This window comes from Ornithorhynchus anatinus, chromosome 10 (assembly GCF_004115215.2).
Source record: "Ornithorhynchus anatinus isolate Pmale09 chromosome 10, mOrnAna1.pri.v4, whole genome shotgun sequence".
NCBI lineage: Eukaryota > Metazoa > Chordata > Mammalia > Monotremata > Ornithorhynchidae > Ornithorhynchus > Ornithorhynchus anatinus.
Genome location: NC_041737.1, coordinates 4,923,342 through 4,943,033, shown reverse-complemented (window position 1 = coordinate 4,943,033; position 19,692 = coordinate 4,923,342). Strand labels below are relative to the sequence as shown.

Genomic DNA, 19,692 nt, shown 5'->3' with positions numbered 1-19,692 from the left:
AGATAGAGACAGTCCCTGCCCTTTGACGGGCTTACAGTCTAATTGGGGGATACAGGCAGACAAGAACAAAGGCAATAAATAGAGTCAAGGGGAAGAACATCGCATAAAAACAAAGGCAACTGAAAGTCTCATAAAAACAATGGCAACTAAATAGAATCAGGGTGATGTACATCTCATTAAACAAAATAAACAAAATAAATAGGGTGATAAAGATATATACAGTTGAGCAGACGAGTACAGTGCTGAGGGGGTGGGACAGGAGAGGGAAAGCAGGGAGAAGAGGGTTTAGCTGTGGAGCGGTGAAGGGGGGTGTAGAGGAAGCAGAGGGAAAAAGGAGGGAGCTCAGTCTGGGAAGGTTTCTTGGAGGAGGTGAGCTTTAAGTAGGGATTTGAAGAGGGGAAGAGAATTAGATTGTCGGAGGTGAGGAGGGAGGGCGTTCCAGGACCGCGGGAGGTCGTGGCCCAGGGGTCGACGGCAGGATAGGCGAGACCGAGGGACGGTGAGGAGGTGGGCAGTAGAAAGAGAGAAGGGAGGAGAGGTAGGAAGGGGCAAGGTGATGGAGAGCCTTGAAGCCTTCCCCCTCTCCATAATTTATTTTAATGTCTGCCTCCCCCCAAAGACAGTGAGATTCTTGAGGGCAGAGATCCCAGCTACCAACTCAGTGAACTCTTGCTTTCCCAAGCATTCAGTACAGTGGCTTTTCATTCATTCATTCAATAGTATTTATTGAGCGCTTACTATGTGCAGAGCACTGTACTAAGCGCTTGGGATGAACAGGTCGGCAACAGATAGAGACAGTCCCTGCCGTTTGACGGGCTTACAGTCTAATCGGGGGAGACGGACAGACAAGAACAATGGCACTAAACAGCGTCAAGGGGAAGAACATCTCGTAAAAACAATGGCAACTAAATAGAATCAAGGCGATGTACAATTCATTAACAAAATAAATAGGGTAACGGAAATATATACAGTTGAGCGGACGAGTACAGTGCTGTGGGGATGGGAAGGGAGAGGTGGAGGAGCAGAGGGAAAAGGGGAAAATGAGGCTTTAGCTGCGGAGAGGTAAAGGGGGGATGGCAGAGGGAGTAGAGGGGGAAGAGGAGCTCAATCTGGGAAGGCCTCTTGGAGGAGGTGATTTTTAAGTAAGGTTTTGAAGAGGGAAAGAGAATCAGTTTGGCGGAGGTGAGGAGGGAGGGCGTTCCGGGACTGCGGGAGGACGTGACCCAGGGGTCGACGGCGGGATAGGCGAGACCGAGGGACGGCGAGGAGGTGGGCGGCAGAGGAGCGGAGCGTGCGGGGTGGGCGGTAGAAAGAGAGAAGGGAGGAGAGGTAGGAAGGGGCAAGGTGATGGAGAGCCTTGAAGCCTAGAGTGAGGAGTTTTTGTTTGGAGCGGAGGTCGATAGGCAACCACTGGAGTTGTTTAAGAAGGGGAGTGACATGCCCAGATCGTTTCTGCAGGAAGATGAACCGGGCAGCGGAGTGAAGAATAGACCGGAGCGGGGCGAGAGAGGAGGAAGGGAGGTCAGAGAGAAGGCTGACACAGTAGTCTAGCCGGGATATAACGAGAGGGATATGGCTTGAACATAGTAAGAGATCAGTAAATACCATTGATTGATTTAAAACTGATCGCTTAGGTGTAATGCACTGTACCTACCCCTGGTAGCTACATAGCTTCAAAATCTCTAGCCAAACTTCTAAAAAACATTTCCTACTTTTTTCTCCCCCCGGGCTTCCTCATCCCCCAATCAGTACAATTACTCCAAGTTTTCAGGCATAGTGTAATATATTGATCAATGAGCCGAAATTTTCTGAATCTTAAAATCATTGCTATCTTTCCATTATTTTTAGTTGTTGGTGACAGACATTGAAAAAATCATTCTTTTCTGGTTTCCAAAGCACGGTTTGTTTCTAGAGTTGTTTGTGGTTCCACAAAGTTGCACAGTTTCCATTATGCATTATGTGTATGTTCTCCAAGTCTCTGTGGCGAAGGGCACAGTCTTCAAAAAAAATCAAATTCACAAAAGTATTAAAGATTCATAGGTTCCATGTGCATCGAACGACGATAATGCGATTTCTGAGATCCTATTAGGGAGGCCTAGGATTCGTAGCCATGGTTCATGAACGGTGTTTGAATTTGCTAAACAAGGTGCCTGTTGTATGTGGGACAGTGATGAGTCCGATAGACACAATGTGCAATCACCTTGTCCCCTCCAACCTCACCTCGCTACTCTCCTACTATAACTCAGCCTGTATACTTCGCTTCTCAAATACTCACCTTCTCACTGCGCCTCCATCTCGTCTACCTCGCTTCTGCCCTTTCTCACATGTCCTGCCTTTCTTCTGGAACGCCCTCCCTCCTCAGATCCGACAGGCAGTTATTCCCCTTCCGTTCAAAAGCCTTATTGAAGGCCCATCTCCTCTGAGAGGCCTTCCCTGACGAAGCCCCCCTTTTCTTCTTCTTCCACTCCCTTCTATGTCACCCTGACTTGCTCTCTTTGTTCTTCCCCTCTCCCAGCCCCATGACACTTCTGTACATATCTGTCATTTATTTATTTACATCGATGTCTGTCTCCCCCCTCTAGATTGTAAGCTCATTGCGGGCAGGGAACGTGTCTGTTTATCGTTGTCCCCTCCCGAGCGCTTAGTACGGTGCTCTGCACATAGTATGCGCTCAATAAATGTTTGAATGAATGAACCATGTTGACAAAACCCTTAAAGCAGTTGTTGGGCAAAAGAGCTGAGTCTCTGATTTCTCTTTACAGTGTGCAGACCCGGATTCTTTAAAGCCTCCCATCAGAGTCAGAGCTGCAGTAAGTGCCCTCCTCACAGTTACACCCACGATGAAGCCTCCACCTCTTGTCTGTGTGAAAAGGATTATTTCAGGAGGGAGTCTGATCCCCCCACAATGGCTTGTACAAGTAAGGAAACCCTGCATAAAATTGGGGAACATTACTTTCATATTGTGGCAATTCGAGGGAACAATATGACGCGTATAACAACTTCCCTGGGCAGATCTTTATCTAGGACATCCAGGCACCCTGCAACCTTTTCATTAAATAGGTTCCTCAACGAAATGCTGTATCCCCTCCAAATCCCACCCTCTCTTGAAAGGGTCTCCATGTAGGTTCGTATATTCAGGGTAACCCCAAGCAATGGAAGTTTGGGGTTTTAATGGAATTGCAGTCCTTGCCTTAACTGGATCGGCAGCCCTAACAGTGGTATTTTATTAAGCATTTACTATGTGCTAGGCACTGTTCTAAGCACTGGGGTAGATACAAGATAATCGGTTTGTTCACAGTCCTCATTCCACAAAGAACTCTGTCTCAGTCCCCATTTTACAGATGAGGAAACTGAGGCACAGATAGGTGAAGTGACTTGCCCAAGGTCACGCCACTGATGACTGACAAAAGTGGGATTAGAACCCAGGTCCTTCTGACTCCCAGGTCCATGCTGCTTCTTGACCACCAATAATAATAACGATGATGGCATTTGTGAAGGGCTTACTATGTGCAAAACACTGTTCTAAGTGCTGGAAAGGATACAAGGTGATCAGGTTGTCCCACATGGGGCTCACAATCTTAATCCCCATTTTGCAGATGAAGTAACTGTGACACAGAGAAGTTAAGGGACTTGCCCAAAGTCACACAGCTGATAAGTGGCTGAGTCAGAATTCGAGCCCATGACCTCTGACTCCCAAGCCCGGGCTCTTTTCACTGAACCACTCTGCTTCTCTAGGGCCACCTGCACCAAAAGGACTGACCTGGTGTCTTAGATCCATCTTTCATGCCATCATCAGCACAGCTCATGCGAGTCAGTGTGAAAGTCCAGATCATAATTTGGACAAAGAAAAATGAAAAATTACCAGTTCTAGCAGTTGCCCAAATGGGTCCCCAAAATGGCTAGGTAGAAGTGGAGGGGCAGGGTTATTCCAAGATGGAGCAGTCAGACTCCAGAAGCAAAAGTTGGGTGTTCACAGTTTCTCAACTCAGAAATTTAGACGTGTCAAAGTGAAAGTCATCGGACAGCGACTGTCCCTCAAACGCTGAAGTCACTTAGGAGTTTGTTGCCTAGCAAAGATCATCAGGTTAGCAGGCAATGTCTTCCTCCTTCCCCATTCACAGATTTTTACACCAGCTCTGTCTAAATTTAAGGACGCCACTCATTCCCATCCCATCCTACTTTCCATATCAATAGCCTCAAAGAGCCCAACCCTCTAGCTGAATAAATGTGCTCAGTTCTCCCACAAATGTGAATTCTTCTGAAAACCAAATGTCGAAGGGAGAGAAAGGAGAGGCAGAATGGATTCACTGTCTCACCATGAATTCTTTTTGGACTTGGGTCCAGGGGACAGTACATATATTTATGGATAGAGGAATCATTTTTGCAATTTAAACAACCATCTCTGAGATTTAGGGAAAAGTAGAAAACCAAGGGAAAACAAATGTAGCTTTTAAGAAGGTCTGGAGTGATCATTCTCTCAAAATCCCAAACCCTGTTCATTCCCTCCCCACCATTCTGCTTTTCAAAATTTTACTGGAGTATAATTTCAGAAGGTTTTTTTTTTTATGAATTTCTTTCTGGGATCTTCAGGCTCCAAAGATCACTGTAGAACACGTTTGAGGTTGCTAGTTTAATGAGTTAGAGTATTATGAGATTCAAGGCATTGCTTTTGAAATGAGGTTTTAAGTCTTTACAAGTAGTGGCTCATTCCTCTACACAGAGAAGGGAGAGAAACACTGGCTTCTTCAGAGAAGCAATCTTTCCTGTTCAGAATGATCTAGTTATCGAAAATAGTTATACAAAAAAAAATATAGGTGCAAGTTGAACCAGACAGAAGCATCTATTGCAAATGGTCTAAAGTTCTTTATATATATATATATATCCACAGTGATGATATCTCCTCATGTCAAGGTGTATAAAAAGGAAAATTACTGGGTAGTACTTATGCTATCCTCTGCCTTCATGAATATATTATCTTCCGGACAATATGATTCCCCAGAACAAGACTGCCTTGATATAGTTATTATTCATAAGAAAATACAATGGCAGTTATTCAGCCCTCATTATGGGATAAACACTGAGGTAGCTACAAGACAATCAGATCAGACAATCTCTACCCGACACACAGTTCTCATGAGGTGGCTTATCCCCATTATACGGATCAGGAAACTGAGACCCAGAGAGGTTGAGTGACTTGCTCAAGTTTCCAGTGGCAGGTCTGGGACTACATCCTGAGTCTTTTGGTTCCCGGTACTATGACCTTTCCATAAGCCATACGGCCTCTAGATGATGAAAATATTTCACGCGAGAATATGTATAAAAGTTGAAACCTCCAGATACTTCAGGCAACGTGAGCTCTTTAACTTCTGTTTTCTGAAAATTTGTGGCTACAGGCTTATTTTATGCATTCTCAGGTAATAATAATAACAGTGGTATTAAGTGCTTACTATGTGCCAAGCACTGTTGTAAGCATTGGGACAGAGACAAGGTAATCAGGTTGTCCCACGTGGGGCTCAGTCTTAATCCCCATTTTACAGATGAGGTAACGGAGGCATAGGGAAGGTTAGTTCCTTGCCCAAAGTCACACAGCTGACAAGAGGCAGAGTCTGGATTCGAACCCACGACATCAGGCTCCCAAGCCCGGCCTCTTTCCACTAAGCCACGCTGCTTCTGCTCAGGTAACAGCAGAGAGAGCCTGGGTCCCTGTGTGAAAAGGCAGATCCAAATAGTAATGTCTTGGAAGTACAGGCACAAGAATCAGACTCCCTCCAACTGGGTTTTAAAGATGTTTATGTCTCTCATCTTGTTTCCCATGGGAACACTAATTTTTATACAACATTCATAATCATATGACTCTGTCGGCTTACAGTCATTCAGGAATACTAATGTTGGTATTTGCTAAGAGCTTACTATGTGCAGAGCACTGTTCTAAGCGCTGGGAAAAATACAGGGTCATCAGGTTGTCCCACATGAGGCTCACAGTCTTCATCTCCATTTTACAGAGGAGGTAACTGAGGCACAGAGAAGTTAAGTGACTTTCCCACAGTCACACAGCTGACATGGGGCAGAGCCAGAATTTGAACCCATGACCTCTGACTCCCAAGCCCGAGCTCTTTCCACTGAGCCATGCTGCTTCTCCAATACTAGGCAGCAATCACTAGTATTCCTTGAGTACCTATCGTTAGCAGAATGCTGTACTAAGCACTTGGGAGAGAACACTAGACTTCATACACACCATTCCTGCCTTTCTGGAGTCAAAAAGCTAGTGGGAATAGTAGTTCAACACTATGCTATATAGAGTTTGAAGTAATCAATCAGTGTATTTATTTACTTTATTTTTTTTTTTTTAGATGGCTTATATTAATCACTTACTATGTGCAGAGAACTGTAGTGAACTTTGGGAGAGACGCAAGCTAATCAGGTTGGACGCAGTCCACGTCCCACCTGGGACTCACAGTATTAATCCCCATTTTACAGATGAGGTTTCAGAGATGCAGAGAAGTTAAGTGACTTGCCCAAGGTCACACAGCAGACAAGTGGCAGAGTCAGGATTATTGAGCACTTACAGTGTGCAGAGCACCTTGCTAAACTCTGGGAGAGTACAATACAGCAGAGTCGGTAGATACATCTCCTGTCTACAAGGAGCTTGTAGTTCACAGGGGGAGACAGATGTGAATATAAATTATGGATATCTACATAAGTGTGTTAAGGCTGAGGGTGGGGTGTGTATCAAGAGCTTAAAGGGGACAGATTCAATGTATAGTTGCCAAAAAGAATGAGGGAGTTGGAGAAATGAGGACTTAGTTGGGGAAGGTCTCCTGAAGGAGGTGTGATTTTAATCATTTTCAGTGGTGTTTACTGAGTCCTCACTATGTGCAAAGCATTTGGGAGAGTCCCATGTGACATGTTCCATGTCACAAGAAGTTTAAAGTTCAGATTGAATCCTTAAAACCCTTAAATTCTTGGTTTGACTGATTTTTAAAGGTTCATTTTACAATTTACAATAGCAATCTGTTTAATCCCTTTTAGGGCTTGTTTTATTGTAAAAAAAAAAAAAAAATGTGTATGAGGGAGAGTACCTGAGGACAGAAAAACAGAGAACAACAAAGATCTACCAATTACTTGTATTTTCAAAAGCCAAGAGCATAGTCATTAAAACCACATTCAGTGTATTTGTGGTGTTACTAAACAATCATTTAGATAAATGCACATAATTCCTAATCAATAATCAGTCCTCCCACCCCAATCTTGCCACTTTAGGATGGAACTGGTCAAAGGACTCTTACTGGGTTCAAAGTATTCTTTGATCTACTTTTAATATTTTGGCACTGTGGGAGCTGACCAGGGAAGAACTTCTGAGCATTTTTCCAACTCCCAACTGTGGTTTCAACTGGATGTCCCAAGAAATCAGGGTCATTTATTGATTCACAGCATAAAATCCCTTGTTTGAGAAGCAACATGGCCTGGTGGAAAGAGTCATGAGCCTGGGAATCAGACGACCTGGGTTCTCACCTCAGCTTGACCATTTGCCTGCAAGTCACTAAATATTTATGTGTCTGTTTCCACAACTGTAAAATGGGGATTAAATAGCGATTCTTCTTCCCAGTTTAGGCTGAAAACACCATGTCGGCCAGGGATTGGATTCACTGTAATTATGTTGTATTAATCCCAGTGTTTATTAGCGTTCTTGACACCTAGTATGTGTTTCACAAATACAACTGCATTGGTGGAAGCTTTGTTCAAAGATCCTATTAGAGATATTTCCTTCTCAATAAATATTAAAAAAAAAAAAATTCCCCCAAGTGGTTGTAGTTAAAATCACCTTTCAGTGGCAGCTGTCAGTCAGAGTCAGCAGGACTCTGCTGTGTTTGTATGTTGACCAGTGTGTATAAGTGTGTATTTGCACACTCCCCCTAAGGCTAAAGGCTACAGTTGTTTGTCATTTTGAGGTTGTTTTCCCCAGGAGAAAGCAAGGTTTTAGTTTTAGTGCTGCCTAAAGATGGTCTTGCATTCAAAGTATTTCATGATTCAGAATTTGGAATACAGCATTCTCCCTCCTTAGTGGTTGCCCAGTTTCCTACACATACCTAATCAAGTCTGGAAGAACCAGACTGTAACTTTCATGAGATTTAGCTATTATAAGTTTTGATTTGTTTAAAAGCAGTTGTCATTTCCTTAGGCCAACAAATCGGACTCGAACGGCACTTTTTTTTTAATGCAAACCTAATTATGGGTGAAGTAGGACTTTTGAAATATTAACTACCTTGAATCAACAGGTAGCAATCTCATTTTATAGATTCCCCATGGACTTTGGTTATGTGACCCTCAGCACTGTTATTTTAAGGATATCAATAATGAAAATGCTGTAAAACTTAGGACATACCTTCAAGGGCATGAGGTAATTAATAACCAACTTTCCCCATATTGTGAGAATCTCAGTATTGGCATCAGAGTGTAACAATACTGTATTAAATTGTTCCTAAATATAGAGATGATTTTTCATCTTCAATAATAACCACGCCATTTCAGTTCCATTTGAAAAATAGAAATTACTAAAGGAAAGAATAAAGAAATTGATTCAGTGGGAGAGATCATTTATCATCATCACCATCATCCTCATCAATAGCATTTATTGAGCACCTACTATTTGCAGAGCGCTGTACTAAGTGATTGGTTGTTAAAAGACATGATCTTTGGCTTCAAAGAGAGCTTAGATCTAGTGGGGTGAGACATATATTTATATATTTTCAAAGATGTGTTCTTTGGTTCCTTAAAGGACACTGTAGGGAGGAAACAAAAAATTTAATTTTTAGAACATTCCCTAAATCTTAGGACTGTATTGTGCTAAATAAAATAGACTCTGCTGACCATCCAGACACCAAACAATTCCTGTCCATAATGTTTTCAAGAGGAAAAGTAGATTTAAGATTTTTTATTATTATAATTTTAATTCCTGAATCACATATATACTCAATCAGCTATAATTGATAACCTGCTTTATCATGGCATGGGCATATTGATAGGAAAAAAAAAATAGTGGTTCTAACACTTAAAACTCAGTGCCCTCTTGGCAATCTTGGCGTCTGAGAAGGCCTTAAACACACTGTATGTGATTTACCCTCATGGTCATGTGCAGTATTTTGGAATATGTACAGGATGCCTCCAGTAGATATATGCTATATACACATATAGATATCAATCAGTCAGAGATATTAATTGAGCGCTTACTGTTTGCAGAGCCTTGGACTAAATATTTGGGAAAATGCAACACAGTAGAGTTAATAGATAAACATGTATACTTACAGATAAATATATATATGTGTATACCCTTGGAAACAAGGACTTCGGTATCCACCTATACTTTCTGTTTTGAACATATAATTCCCTGTCCTTTCTTTCCTGGACTGGGAGGGGTTAGGGAATGGAGAAGTAATATTCTCAGCCACAACCCTGTTTTGTTTTTCCCCGAATGACTAAAGGGTTCCTCCTTTACGCATCATCACTCAAACTCATATATTAAACTGATCGATCACATTTGTTGAGCACCTCCTCCATGGAGAGCACCACACTTAATGCTTAGGGGAACCCAATATAGTTAGGCAGAGATCCCTGCCCTTAGGAAGGATACCTGTCCACCATCACAGAGAATGGTTGTCCCACCGCAGCCCCACTCGTCTGGGATCGATTTCAGAGGGACTCCTGGCTGATCTTGGACCTCTCACCTCCAGATTGCATAATCCATACTGTAAATTGCGCAAATATATTCCTGCTTGAAAGATTTCATTTTTTTTTTCAGCCCAGAGATGGATCAGAACATCATCTTAAAGTCTGTTTTTCTCACTTTACTTTGCAAACCAGGACCCCCCTCGGCTCCCCGGAATGCCATCTCAAATGTTAACGAGACTAGTGTCTTTCTGGAATGGATTCCTCCTGCTGACACGGGCGGAAGGAAAGATGTGTCATATTCTATTGCATGCAAGAGGTGCAACTCGCATGCAGGTGTGTGTGCGGAGGAATGTGGCAGTCATGTCAGGTATCTCCCCCGGCAAACCGGCCTGAGCAACACCTCGGTCATGATGGTGGACTTGCTAGCTCACACAAACTATACCTTTGAGATCGAGGCCGTGAACGGAGTGTCCGATCCGAACCCGGAAGCCCGGCAATATGTCTCTGTAAATGTAACCACAAATCAAGCAGGTAAGTGGAACTCTCTCTCCCCGTCCCCCAAACCCACTGGGCCACGCCCTCGAGACACACGCTCTTGTCTGGCTTGGCCACCCGTAGATTGGAGGGAGAGTCAGTTTTAATGGATCACGTAATTCAGAATTGCTGGTGCCCTCTTTTCACTGTACATTTGGGAAACATCACAGCATCACAGTAGTCACTGCCTGGTGGAAGGGACTAAATTTTAATAGGCCTTCTTGATTTAAATCCTTTAAATGCCTGCAGGTGAAAACATTGAATGTGAACTTTCCCTTCGGCTCAGTGAATTCATGGCCTAGATCTGAATCCTATTCCACCCGATTATTGGAGAAATAACTTTTTTGTTGTCTCAACTTTCTTGGCTTTGTTCAAACATCACCCCTAATGTTATCAGACAGACTCTAAAACAGAAGTCAGATGATGAACAGAGACAGTCTGTCATTCCACTCTCCCTGAAGGACATAAAGAGGAGGCGTATGATGTTACTGTTCTTTTTTGACCTTCTGATAGGATTTGATTGTGCCTCTTGATGCTTTCATTTCCATTTGGGATGTAGGAATGAGGTGCGTGAGAATTGATTTTCTTGATTAACTCAATTTCTAGAGACCGGCTGGTTGATAAAGCAGTTGGCTGGGTCTGTTTTTTGCCATTTAAACTTTCTTGCTTGGAATGATGCGGGTGGGAGGAGATTCCCAGTGTTTCCATTCTCCTGCTCCCCATGGTTATTCCCGCTTTCCAGTTGGAACTGGTGTGGGGGAGTGCTTTTTCCGTTAAAAAGAACAGATTCTCCCTCCCGACCCCTGGTAGAAATATATGCACTTTTTTCTACTACCCAGATAAAGAGGAAACAGAATCCTGGTATTAATAAAGTCTCCTCCCACAAGACAATGTATTCCCCTTGGGTGGGGCTTAGGTTTCCTATCATCCTTCTCACCCACCCTCTCATTTGCCAGGATGAGCCTGGGAGAGCCAAACCGAGATCTTGGCAACCTCGTATAAAACAGGGGGCTGTTTAGTGGGCTGCACTGCATTTAGTTAGCATGATATTCTTTTAAGTGTGAAGTTCTACAACCACCAGGGAGGCTATGTCTTGTTGCTAATCAAATTTCATCTGAAGTAATTAATTTGGATTGTTGATGTGTCAGGTAAACCCTGTGGATATCTCATGAGGAAAAGAAAGTACTATCAAGCCCCCACTTGCTTCTGATTGATGCAGTAGGAGGAACTTTTGAAGAGAAGTACAAATTATGTCAGGATTGCACCTGTGAAGCCCACCTGCTTAATTCAAATATGCATCTGTTTCTGGATTCAGTAGAATTTATCATCCCCACCACCAAGGTTACTACAAATATTTCCAATGTCTCTTTGTTTTCTTTCCCCAAGAAGAATAGACATTAGTATGCGTTGCATTCTCTCCACAATAGAATGTACATTAAAGTATTTCTTCCCGAAGGACCAGTTGGTCAGAAAGTCCAAATTAGAGTAGAAGGTCCATGCTCAGGGCCAATAGTTAATTGACCATTTACTCAGAGATGTAAAGCTTTCCCTGGGACTGTTTAGTAGTCACTGCACTTTTTTTAGGCCACATGTTTTTACTACTAGTAAACCCAAGTTATTTTAAGGGTTTTAACATTATGAACTCAATTAAACAATGTAGACAATGAGTTGCTTCTGTTTTATGGCAGTTGTGTTGAATTGCTTTTGCTAGGCTTTCAGATATCAAGTTGCAAGTGGTTCTCCACCACGATAAATGCTTGAGGAAGAAAGGTTAGCATTTTCCTAAGCTGCTAAACAGTTCACTCTCGTTTTAAGTATTTCCAACAGCCAGGGAAGTATGCTTTTGGAGACTGAAATATTCAAAGCTGTCAAGGTGCAACGTATGCCTTCCGTGTATCCCCTAATACATGAATGTGCTGTGATAATGTAGGAAGGGACATCTTCCAAATTTGTACTAGTAGCATTTATTGTTCCCTCTCAGGGTCAGACCTGGAGAGTTTCCAGTCCTCTACCGGTCTCTGCTATGGGAGGGAGAGTCAAGCAGAGGCCTACCCATTCCATTCCTAGCTTGGCCAGTGGCTAGCAAAAGGAAGGCTATCTGCTACAAGTCAAAATTCATCTGTTGTAGGCAGCAGCGGCACGGGAGAGAGTCGAGGGTGGAGACTCGAGTTTACTGTGCAGAAGGCAGCCACAGTAAACCAATTCTGCATTTTTACCAAGAAAACTCTATGGAGGCACTACCAGAATGATATCAGTTGGAGAGCAGGACGTTCTGGTAGAGATGTGTCCGTGGTACCATTATGAGTCAGAAAAGGCTCGACGGCATAAGAGAAGACAAGCATTTATGGTGTGTCCACTGGGTATGGTGCACTGTACTAGGTGCTGGGGAAATAGAGAACACAGGAGTGAAGCGTTCCCTGTCCACCAGGAATTTACCCTCTAATGGAGTGGCTGTCCTATCCAGATTCGAATAATAATGATAATTATGGTACTTGTTAAACATTTACTTTGTGACAAGCACTGTTGTAAGCACTGGGATATATGCAACTTAATCAGGTTGGACACAGGCCCTGACCAACCTGGGGCTCACACTCTTAATCCCCTTTTTACAGATGAGGTAAATGAGGCCCAGAGAGGCTAAGTGACTTGTCCAAGGTCACATGACAGACATTTGGCAGAGCCGGGATTAGAACCCATGACTTTCTGACTTACAGGCCTGTGCTCTTTCAAAGGTGTGTATTCAAAGGAGTATACACAGGCAAATCACATGAACTTTTTCTCTTCAGTTTGTTGCTGATACCTATCTTGAGTGCTGTCCGCTTTTTAATATAATGAAAAATCCTACCTTTGCCATGTTCGGCTATTTCCAAGAAGATTGCTTGAATTTCTGAACTTCAAAAGATAAAAAATAAAACAAAACCAACCAGATACAAAAAGTTGCCCACACCAGATGTTTTTGTCTGTGCAATCTTTGGCAACAAGTTCTGCATCTGGTTTGGGGTTTTGCTGAAGGTTGTTTCCTGAAGAAATTAGTTCTTTCTTAAGTAATTTGTTTCGTTTTCACAACTGGCATCAGTAGTTGGTCCTGCATTTTGGGATTGATGTAATTTTCTTTTCTCATGGCGAGGCATGTGTGAATGTCCAGATTCAAAATTAGATTGGAAAGTTCAAGAGGAAAAATAGCTTGTTCTCTGCGCAAGATGAAAAAAAAAATTCATCGAGCAGGCAACTGAAATTGATTAGCTAGCCTCACTGATCTTCCTATTAAATGTAATAGTAATGATTTCCTGCTGAGGGTGGGTGATTAAATGATTAATTTATGGATGCTTGTGTAGTATTTAAAACATTTTTACCCACCATGATATCATTACTGTTTCTCGGGCCTTGCTTTTAAGGGATTCTGGATGAATTAAGATGGCATTTTTATTGTGTGATTGAAGTCCGAATTGCAACACAAGGGGTAGAAGGAAAACCATTAACTTTATCCCTATGATTCTGAAAATGTCTCCATTGGTGAGGATCCTGCTAAGTCATTATAGTGTATAATCAATGTGTCCTATCCGATCTTTTCATATCTATTCCAGTGTCTAGAGCAGTGAGTTGGGACATGCTAAGGACTAAATAAATACTAATGTTATCGCACTAAAATGAAAGAAAAGCAAGTAGGGGCCAGAAAAGCACGTGGAGGTTAATAAACATTGACTATGGAACCCAGGAGAAGGAAAGTGTTTAATCTAAAAATAGAATTGGGAGTGTTTGAAATTCAAGTTGACAGAATGTTACTTGGTAAGTTCAGGGTACCCCCAAAATATATTTGAATGCTAGATGAATTTCTGATGGAGAATACAACTGGAAAATTTGGAAACCATTACTATTCTCTAAAGCCTTGTCAAATTGGGGAAAGAAAAAAAAATCATCAGGGTCGGAATAGTTTGTGCTGCAGGGAGCATTAATGTTTTAAATGATGTTCAGTTTAACAACATTAATCATCTCACCTTTTCTTCTGCCTGAATTCACCATTTGGAGCTGAAGTTTTAGTTTTCATAATTGAGTTCACTGACAAATTAAATTTCCTGGGCTGCCTAGTCAATTTGGGTCCAATTCCCAGACACCAACCTGATCAAAAAACTCAGTTTTATCAAACACAGGCATGGGCACCAGATTGGTAATCAATTCAGGTCATAGGCTCTTTCAGACAACACAACTCAGACTTCGGAGTTGCCTCTCAGATGGTATGAGACTCAATTTCTACACCTGAAAATTATAATTATTCAGCTTTTACCTGCCTCTTATGGGGTATGTGAGCAATAGCTTATCTCAGAGAGTTGTCTCAAATTTGAGAGGGCTAGAAAAGAGAAATAATATGTCCATTTTCTTCTGAGCATTAGAAGCAGAAAGTCATGGTGTATGATCATTTACACACATAAAAAACTGCATCCCACGAGAGAGGATAAATTAATGTCATCCAGTGTCACCTCATGAAATACAGTGGGTGAATATTTGATTTGTCTGGATGGAAAACTTTCGCCTTTGATCTCAAACTCTGACAGTTTGAAGAATTTGATTTTTTTTTCATAATTTTAAAAAATGACATTGACGCATGGAATTTTTGCCTTTGTAAGATGTCTCATGTAAGGAAAAATGGGTTAGGAGAGAAAAAATGTGGGTTTTCTTATTCACAGGATCATGGCAGGAAATAATGTGTTCCATAAATTTCAGAATAGCAATGAACATCTCTGTAGAACGTATCTTGGATATTATTTCAGTTTTCCACATCTCACTGCTGTTATTAACACATGGCTCCTTAATTCAGTCTGTCTCCTCAAACGTTTTCCTGATTCATGGCCATTATTAGACTTATTGAGCTGAGGTCTTACTGAGCCTGTTCTAAATAGCATGAAGCAGTTTTGCCCCCTTTAACCTCCTCTCGAATGGACTGTTTCTCAAATAAGTTCCCTTACATATATGTCTGGCAAGTTTTCTCTTCATATTGCAAAATAATATTTTGTTACAATAAATGCTTTTGGTAAAGATCAAGATCATCTACTGACTTGAAAAAAAAGACATCTTCCTGGGGGAGTGTGAATGCACACACACAAACACACTGAGAGGAGTTCAGAGTAATTGTTTTTCACAAGAGGAAAAAATATTGAAATCACTATGTAATGATAAAGTTTTTTTCTTTTCTTTTTAATTTTCTGGCTCCAATAAAAGCAGCTGAATGTGCAAGAGACACGTACAATTTTGTTGATTCCATTCCCACTGAAGAAATCTTCAGATAGTCGTCCTTACAGAGTCAGATAGTCGTCCTTACAGTATGAGATTCAGTCCAGGAAACTATACAACAATTGACTGTTCATCCTTTTAACATGAACACTCCGACGGGCCATTGATAGAGCCAAAAGAGAAATTTAGCTGCTAAGGGCAACTTCTAAAAGAACAGGTGATAGTGTAGGTGAAAATGGCTATGTGCCTCAAAGTCTGAGGAGTAAATCTCCAGGCTTTCTTCTACCAACTTTTAAGACCCTAGCGGACCAATAAGAAGGACGGTTTATTTGAATTCAGAGTTGTAGCAGGTAATTAAAGTAGCTGACAAACACTAGAAGAATATAGGTTTCACATATAAAGGGAACAGAAAGGAAGAAAAGGACAAACCTGCTATTCTTTTTGTTGTTGTTGTTTTTTATTGGTATTCAGTAAGCACTTGCCGTGTCAAGCACTGTTCTAATAGATGGGGTAGGTAGAAGATAATCAGATAGAACACAGTCCCTGTTCCACAGAGGGCTCTGTGTCGAAATTGGAGGGAGGAGGATATAACCCCTATTTTACAGATGAGGTAACTGAGGTCACATGGCAGACAGATAGCAGAGCTGATATTAAGAATGCAGGTTCTCAGACTCCTCTTTGCACTAGGCCACGCTGCTTCCCAGTTGATCACATTTCTTTAACTAGGAAAAAGCACAGATATCACCATTTTAATCAGATAAATTCAGGGTAAATATAAGCCAGTGAAATAGGTGTTGGGGAAAGGACTAGGTTACAAATACGCTGAGGGCAGAGTTTCTTAACAATAGTGGTGGTATTCATAAAGTGCTTACTATGTGTCAAGCTCTCCGTTAAGCACTGAGGTAGATACAATCAAAGCAGATGGGGCACAGTCCTTGTCCCACATGGGGTTCGCAGGCTGAGAGTGAGAATAGGTATCGTTTCCCCCGTTTTACAGAAGAGGAAACTGAGGCCTAGATTAGTTAAGTGACTTGCCTAAGGGTCCGGCATCAGTCAGGTGGCAGAGCTGGGATTCCAACCTGGATCTTCTGACTCTTAGGTCTGTGCACTTTCCATTAGTCTCCACTGCATATATTTTCCCAGGTGCTTAGTGCCAAGCTCTATACAAAGTATGTTCTTAATAAGGACTGTTGATTAATTGAAGGGAAAAATTGCAATGTTAGTTTGATAAAACTGAATCTTTAGTGAGAAATGAGGCAAATGAAACTTTCAGTAAGTCTGCATTTTATGGAACATTTTCTTTTCCTGATTTTTTGTCCAGTATCAAAGGTGCTCACCCAGGATTTGAATTATCTCTTCTTTCCTTCTCGAGGAATCTGACAGTCAACACCCAGTCTCCAGGACCATTAATTATGCTTCTTCCTTCAAACGCTATTCTGCTTTGAATGACTTTCCCAAGTGTTTGAGTGCCCAAGCACTCTGATCTTCTTCCATACATTACTTACATCTTTTCGAGTTCAGATCCAGTGTTGACGCTTTCTATATCTGAATGGTTCAGAGCCTGGATTCCAGGATCCATTGAAAAACACATGAAAGCAACAATTCCAGGCCAGGTCCTCTTCTTTATTGTGCTTCATTTCATTATCGATTGATTATTATGGTATCCACCCTTTGCCACAGTCAGCCACTGGTTAGTTTCAATACCTTACAACCTTTAGTTGCTTTTACTGGTTTTAATATCATTTACATTTTATTGGGCTTTGTCTTTTTCTTGACTTGCTCCCCAACTCCCTTTGCCTGGGATATGATTTGCCAATTTGACAGATAAGGAAACACAGTCAGAGGTTAAGTGGTCAACACAAAAAACACAGAGAGGGACATTGGCATCCTTATAGTTAATACCGAATTGTCCTTCATGAGTTCACGGCCTCGGCTAGGCATTTTCCCTCTGTGAGTTTGATTAGAAATCTGCTGGTCTCACCCTGACAAGTATTGAGTCCATTGGCTCATGCTGTTTCTCTCCAGCTCTATCTCCTTTTCCTCTTCATCTCTTATCTACACAGCCTAATTGTGTTTCATGTACACTCAAGCTCTCACTTGGCCTTGACTTTTACTCTCCCATGAACATACATGTCTCCCGCAAAGAGCTATTAGAGATTGCTCAAACTCGCTTAAAATCACAGCTCAGATTTACATTTCTCAAAATGGCTCATTTCACCCTCCACAGCTGACCTTGCTATTCATTAAAAGCCCTTGTTTGCCTGGGAAATTTTCATTCTGGCATAAGCAATTACATTATGGTAATGACCACTTTTCAAGGTAATATTGACCAAACCCACAGCCACAAACCTGGGAAAAATGATTTCAGCCTGGATCCCGCTAGTGTTAACTGCATGGCTGTTTCAACTGTGACATCTAATTTTAACTGATGTTCTGAAAGTACGTTATTTGGATATAGCTTGGTCATACCCTTTGTAGTTTCTTAAGATTTGCATCACTCAAGTTTCTTTGGGATTCTGTGTGTTGATATTCGTTTTCTTCCAACACTTTTGTTCATCTGTAAAAACGATTCAAATTGCCTTTGCAATCTTCATTCCTAGGGGTGGAAGGTGAGGGCTATATTGCAAACTCCTGCTTGACCTGTATCAGTAATGCTTTGCTTTAGCTTATTCATTCATTCAATTGTATTTATTGAGCACTTTACTGAGCACAGAGCACTGTACTAAGCTTATGATGCAGATGGAATGGAAATGGAACTGACAATTCTTCCAGCCCTGTTGTCTCTACATTAGGTAACTCTTCCAAATAGAAGGAAGGGTGATGTAAGGTTTGCTTTCGCCAGAGTAAAAATTGTGAATAGTTTTGAAAGATGAAAAGTTTCCACTAGCTTTGAAAAATAGTTCTGTTTTTCCCTGGTCATTGTTGCTATGGCTACTATAATACTTTGTTCAATCACTTTATAGTGCCTCTACCTGAAGTCACAAACTTACTTCTGAGAGGCAATAGATCAGTATCATAGTAATAGTAACTGTGGCATTTATTAAGCACCTACTGTGTGCCACACATTATACTAAGCTCTGGAATATTTACGAGCTAAAGAAATTGGACACAGTCCATGTCCCACTTGGGGCTCAGTCTTAATCCCCATTTTACAGGTGAAGTAAGGGGGGGGGCACAGATAAGTGATTTGCCCAAGGTCACACAGCAGACAAGAGGCATTAGAACTCAGGTCCTTCTGACTCTCAGACTCATGCTTTTTCCAGTAGGCCACGCTGCTCCTCATATTTTAATCTGCTGGTTTCTTGGGCCTAAAATTTCAGTCCCATCATATCTGATGGGACACTCCATCATTACCCCTCATCCATCAATTTATAGTGTTTACTGAACCTTTAGTCATGTAGAACACTCGGTCTGGACAAAGCCCTTGTATCCTCCAACTGCAAACACAAACAGCAAGATGACAGAAATTTCCCAGACAAGAACTGCTTCTTAATTTCACATTCCATTCCACATTCCATTCTATTTCCATTCCATTCCATTCCATTTCACATTCCATTACTAAGCCCTTGTAAGAGTACAGTACAATTAGTAGGCACAATACACTGTACTAAACCCTTGCGAGAGTACAGTAGAGGGAGATGACAGAGTCCCTACCCTCATGGAGTTTACAATCTAGCAGGGAGGACATACTAAATGTTACAGGTAGGAGGGAGCAATAGTGTTCAAATATGTGGAAAAAAATGCTTTGGGGAGAGGGTGGGGTAAGTACTAAAATGCTTGAGTGGGACTCAAGTGCACAGGTGATAGAGTATGTGGGGAAATGAGAAATTAGTCAGTGATATAGTAGTTGGGGAGATGAGAAATTAGTCAGAGAAATGGTGAGGTGTAAAATTGTCAGGTCCAAATGTCAACTGCTCAGGAAAGGGGCACATGAAGAATAGTGGAACCTTTAGCAAAACTCACATCCTTCCTTGTTCCCCATTTTCCTCCCCAATCCACTTAAATGGTGGGGCCTGGGTGGCCTCCCTATAGATCAATCAATGAATGGGATTTATTGAGCAAATACTAAAAACAGTGAGCTATTCGTAGTGTTCAGTGGAACATACTGGAAGCAAAACACACATTCCCTACCTTCAAGAAGTTTTCAATCTAATGGACCATTCTCCTGCTTTCTGCTACTTCTGCTGTTTTGTACTCTTCCAAGCCCTTAGTACAATTCTCTGCACATAGTAATAGCTCAAATACCGTTGATATTGATTAGCCTGC

At 41.7% G+C, this 19,692-nt stretch overlaps 1 protein-coding gene across 9 annotated transcripts in view; it reads left to right on the top strand.

Annotated features, from left to right (window-relative positions):
• The window catches only part of EPHA5 (EPH receptor A5), a 329,023-nt gene that overhangs the window by 182,123 nt on the left and 127,208 nt on the right, over positions 1 to 19,692 (top strand). For 4 of the 9 annotated variants that reach the window (XM_029073598.2, XM_029073599.2, XM_029073600.2 and 1 more), the window contains exons 4-5: positions 2,763 to 2,918; positions 9,859 to 10,197. The exons of 3 other annotated variants lie outside the window; for them this stretch is intronic. In XM_029073598.2, the coding sequence (XP_028929431.1) occupies positions 2,763 to 2,918; positions 9,859 to 10,197 (495 nt within the window). The remainder of the gene's footprint in view (positions 1 to 2,762; positions 2,919 to 9,858; positions 10,198 to 19,692) is intronic. 2 more of the 9 variants (XM_029073601.2, XM_029073602.2) reach the window with 2 other exon arrangements.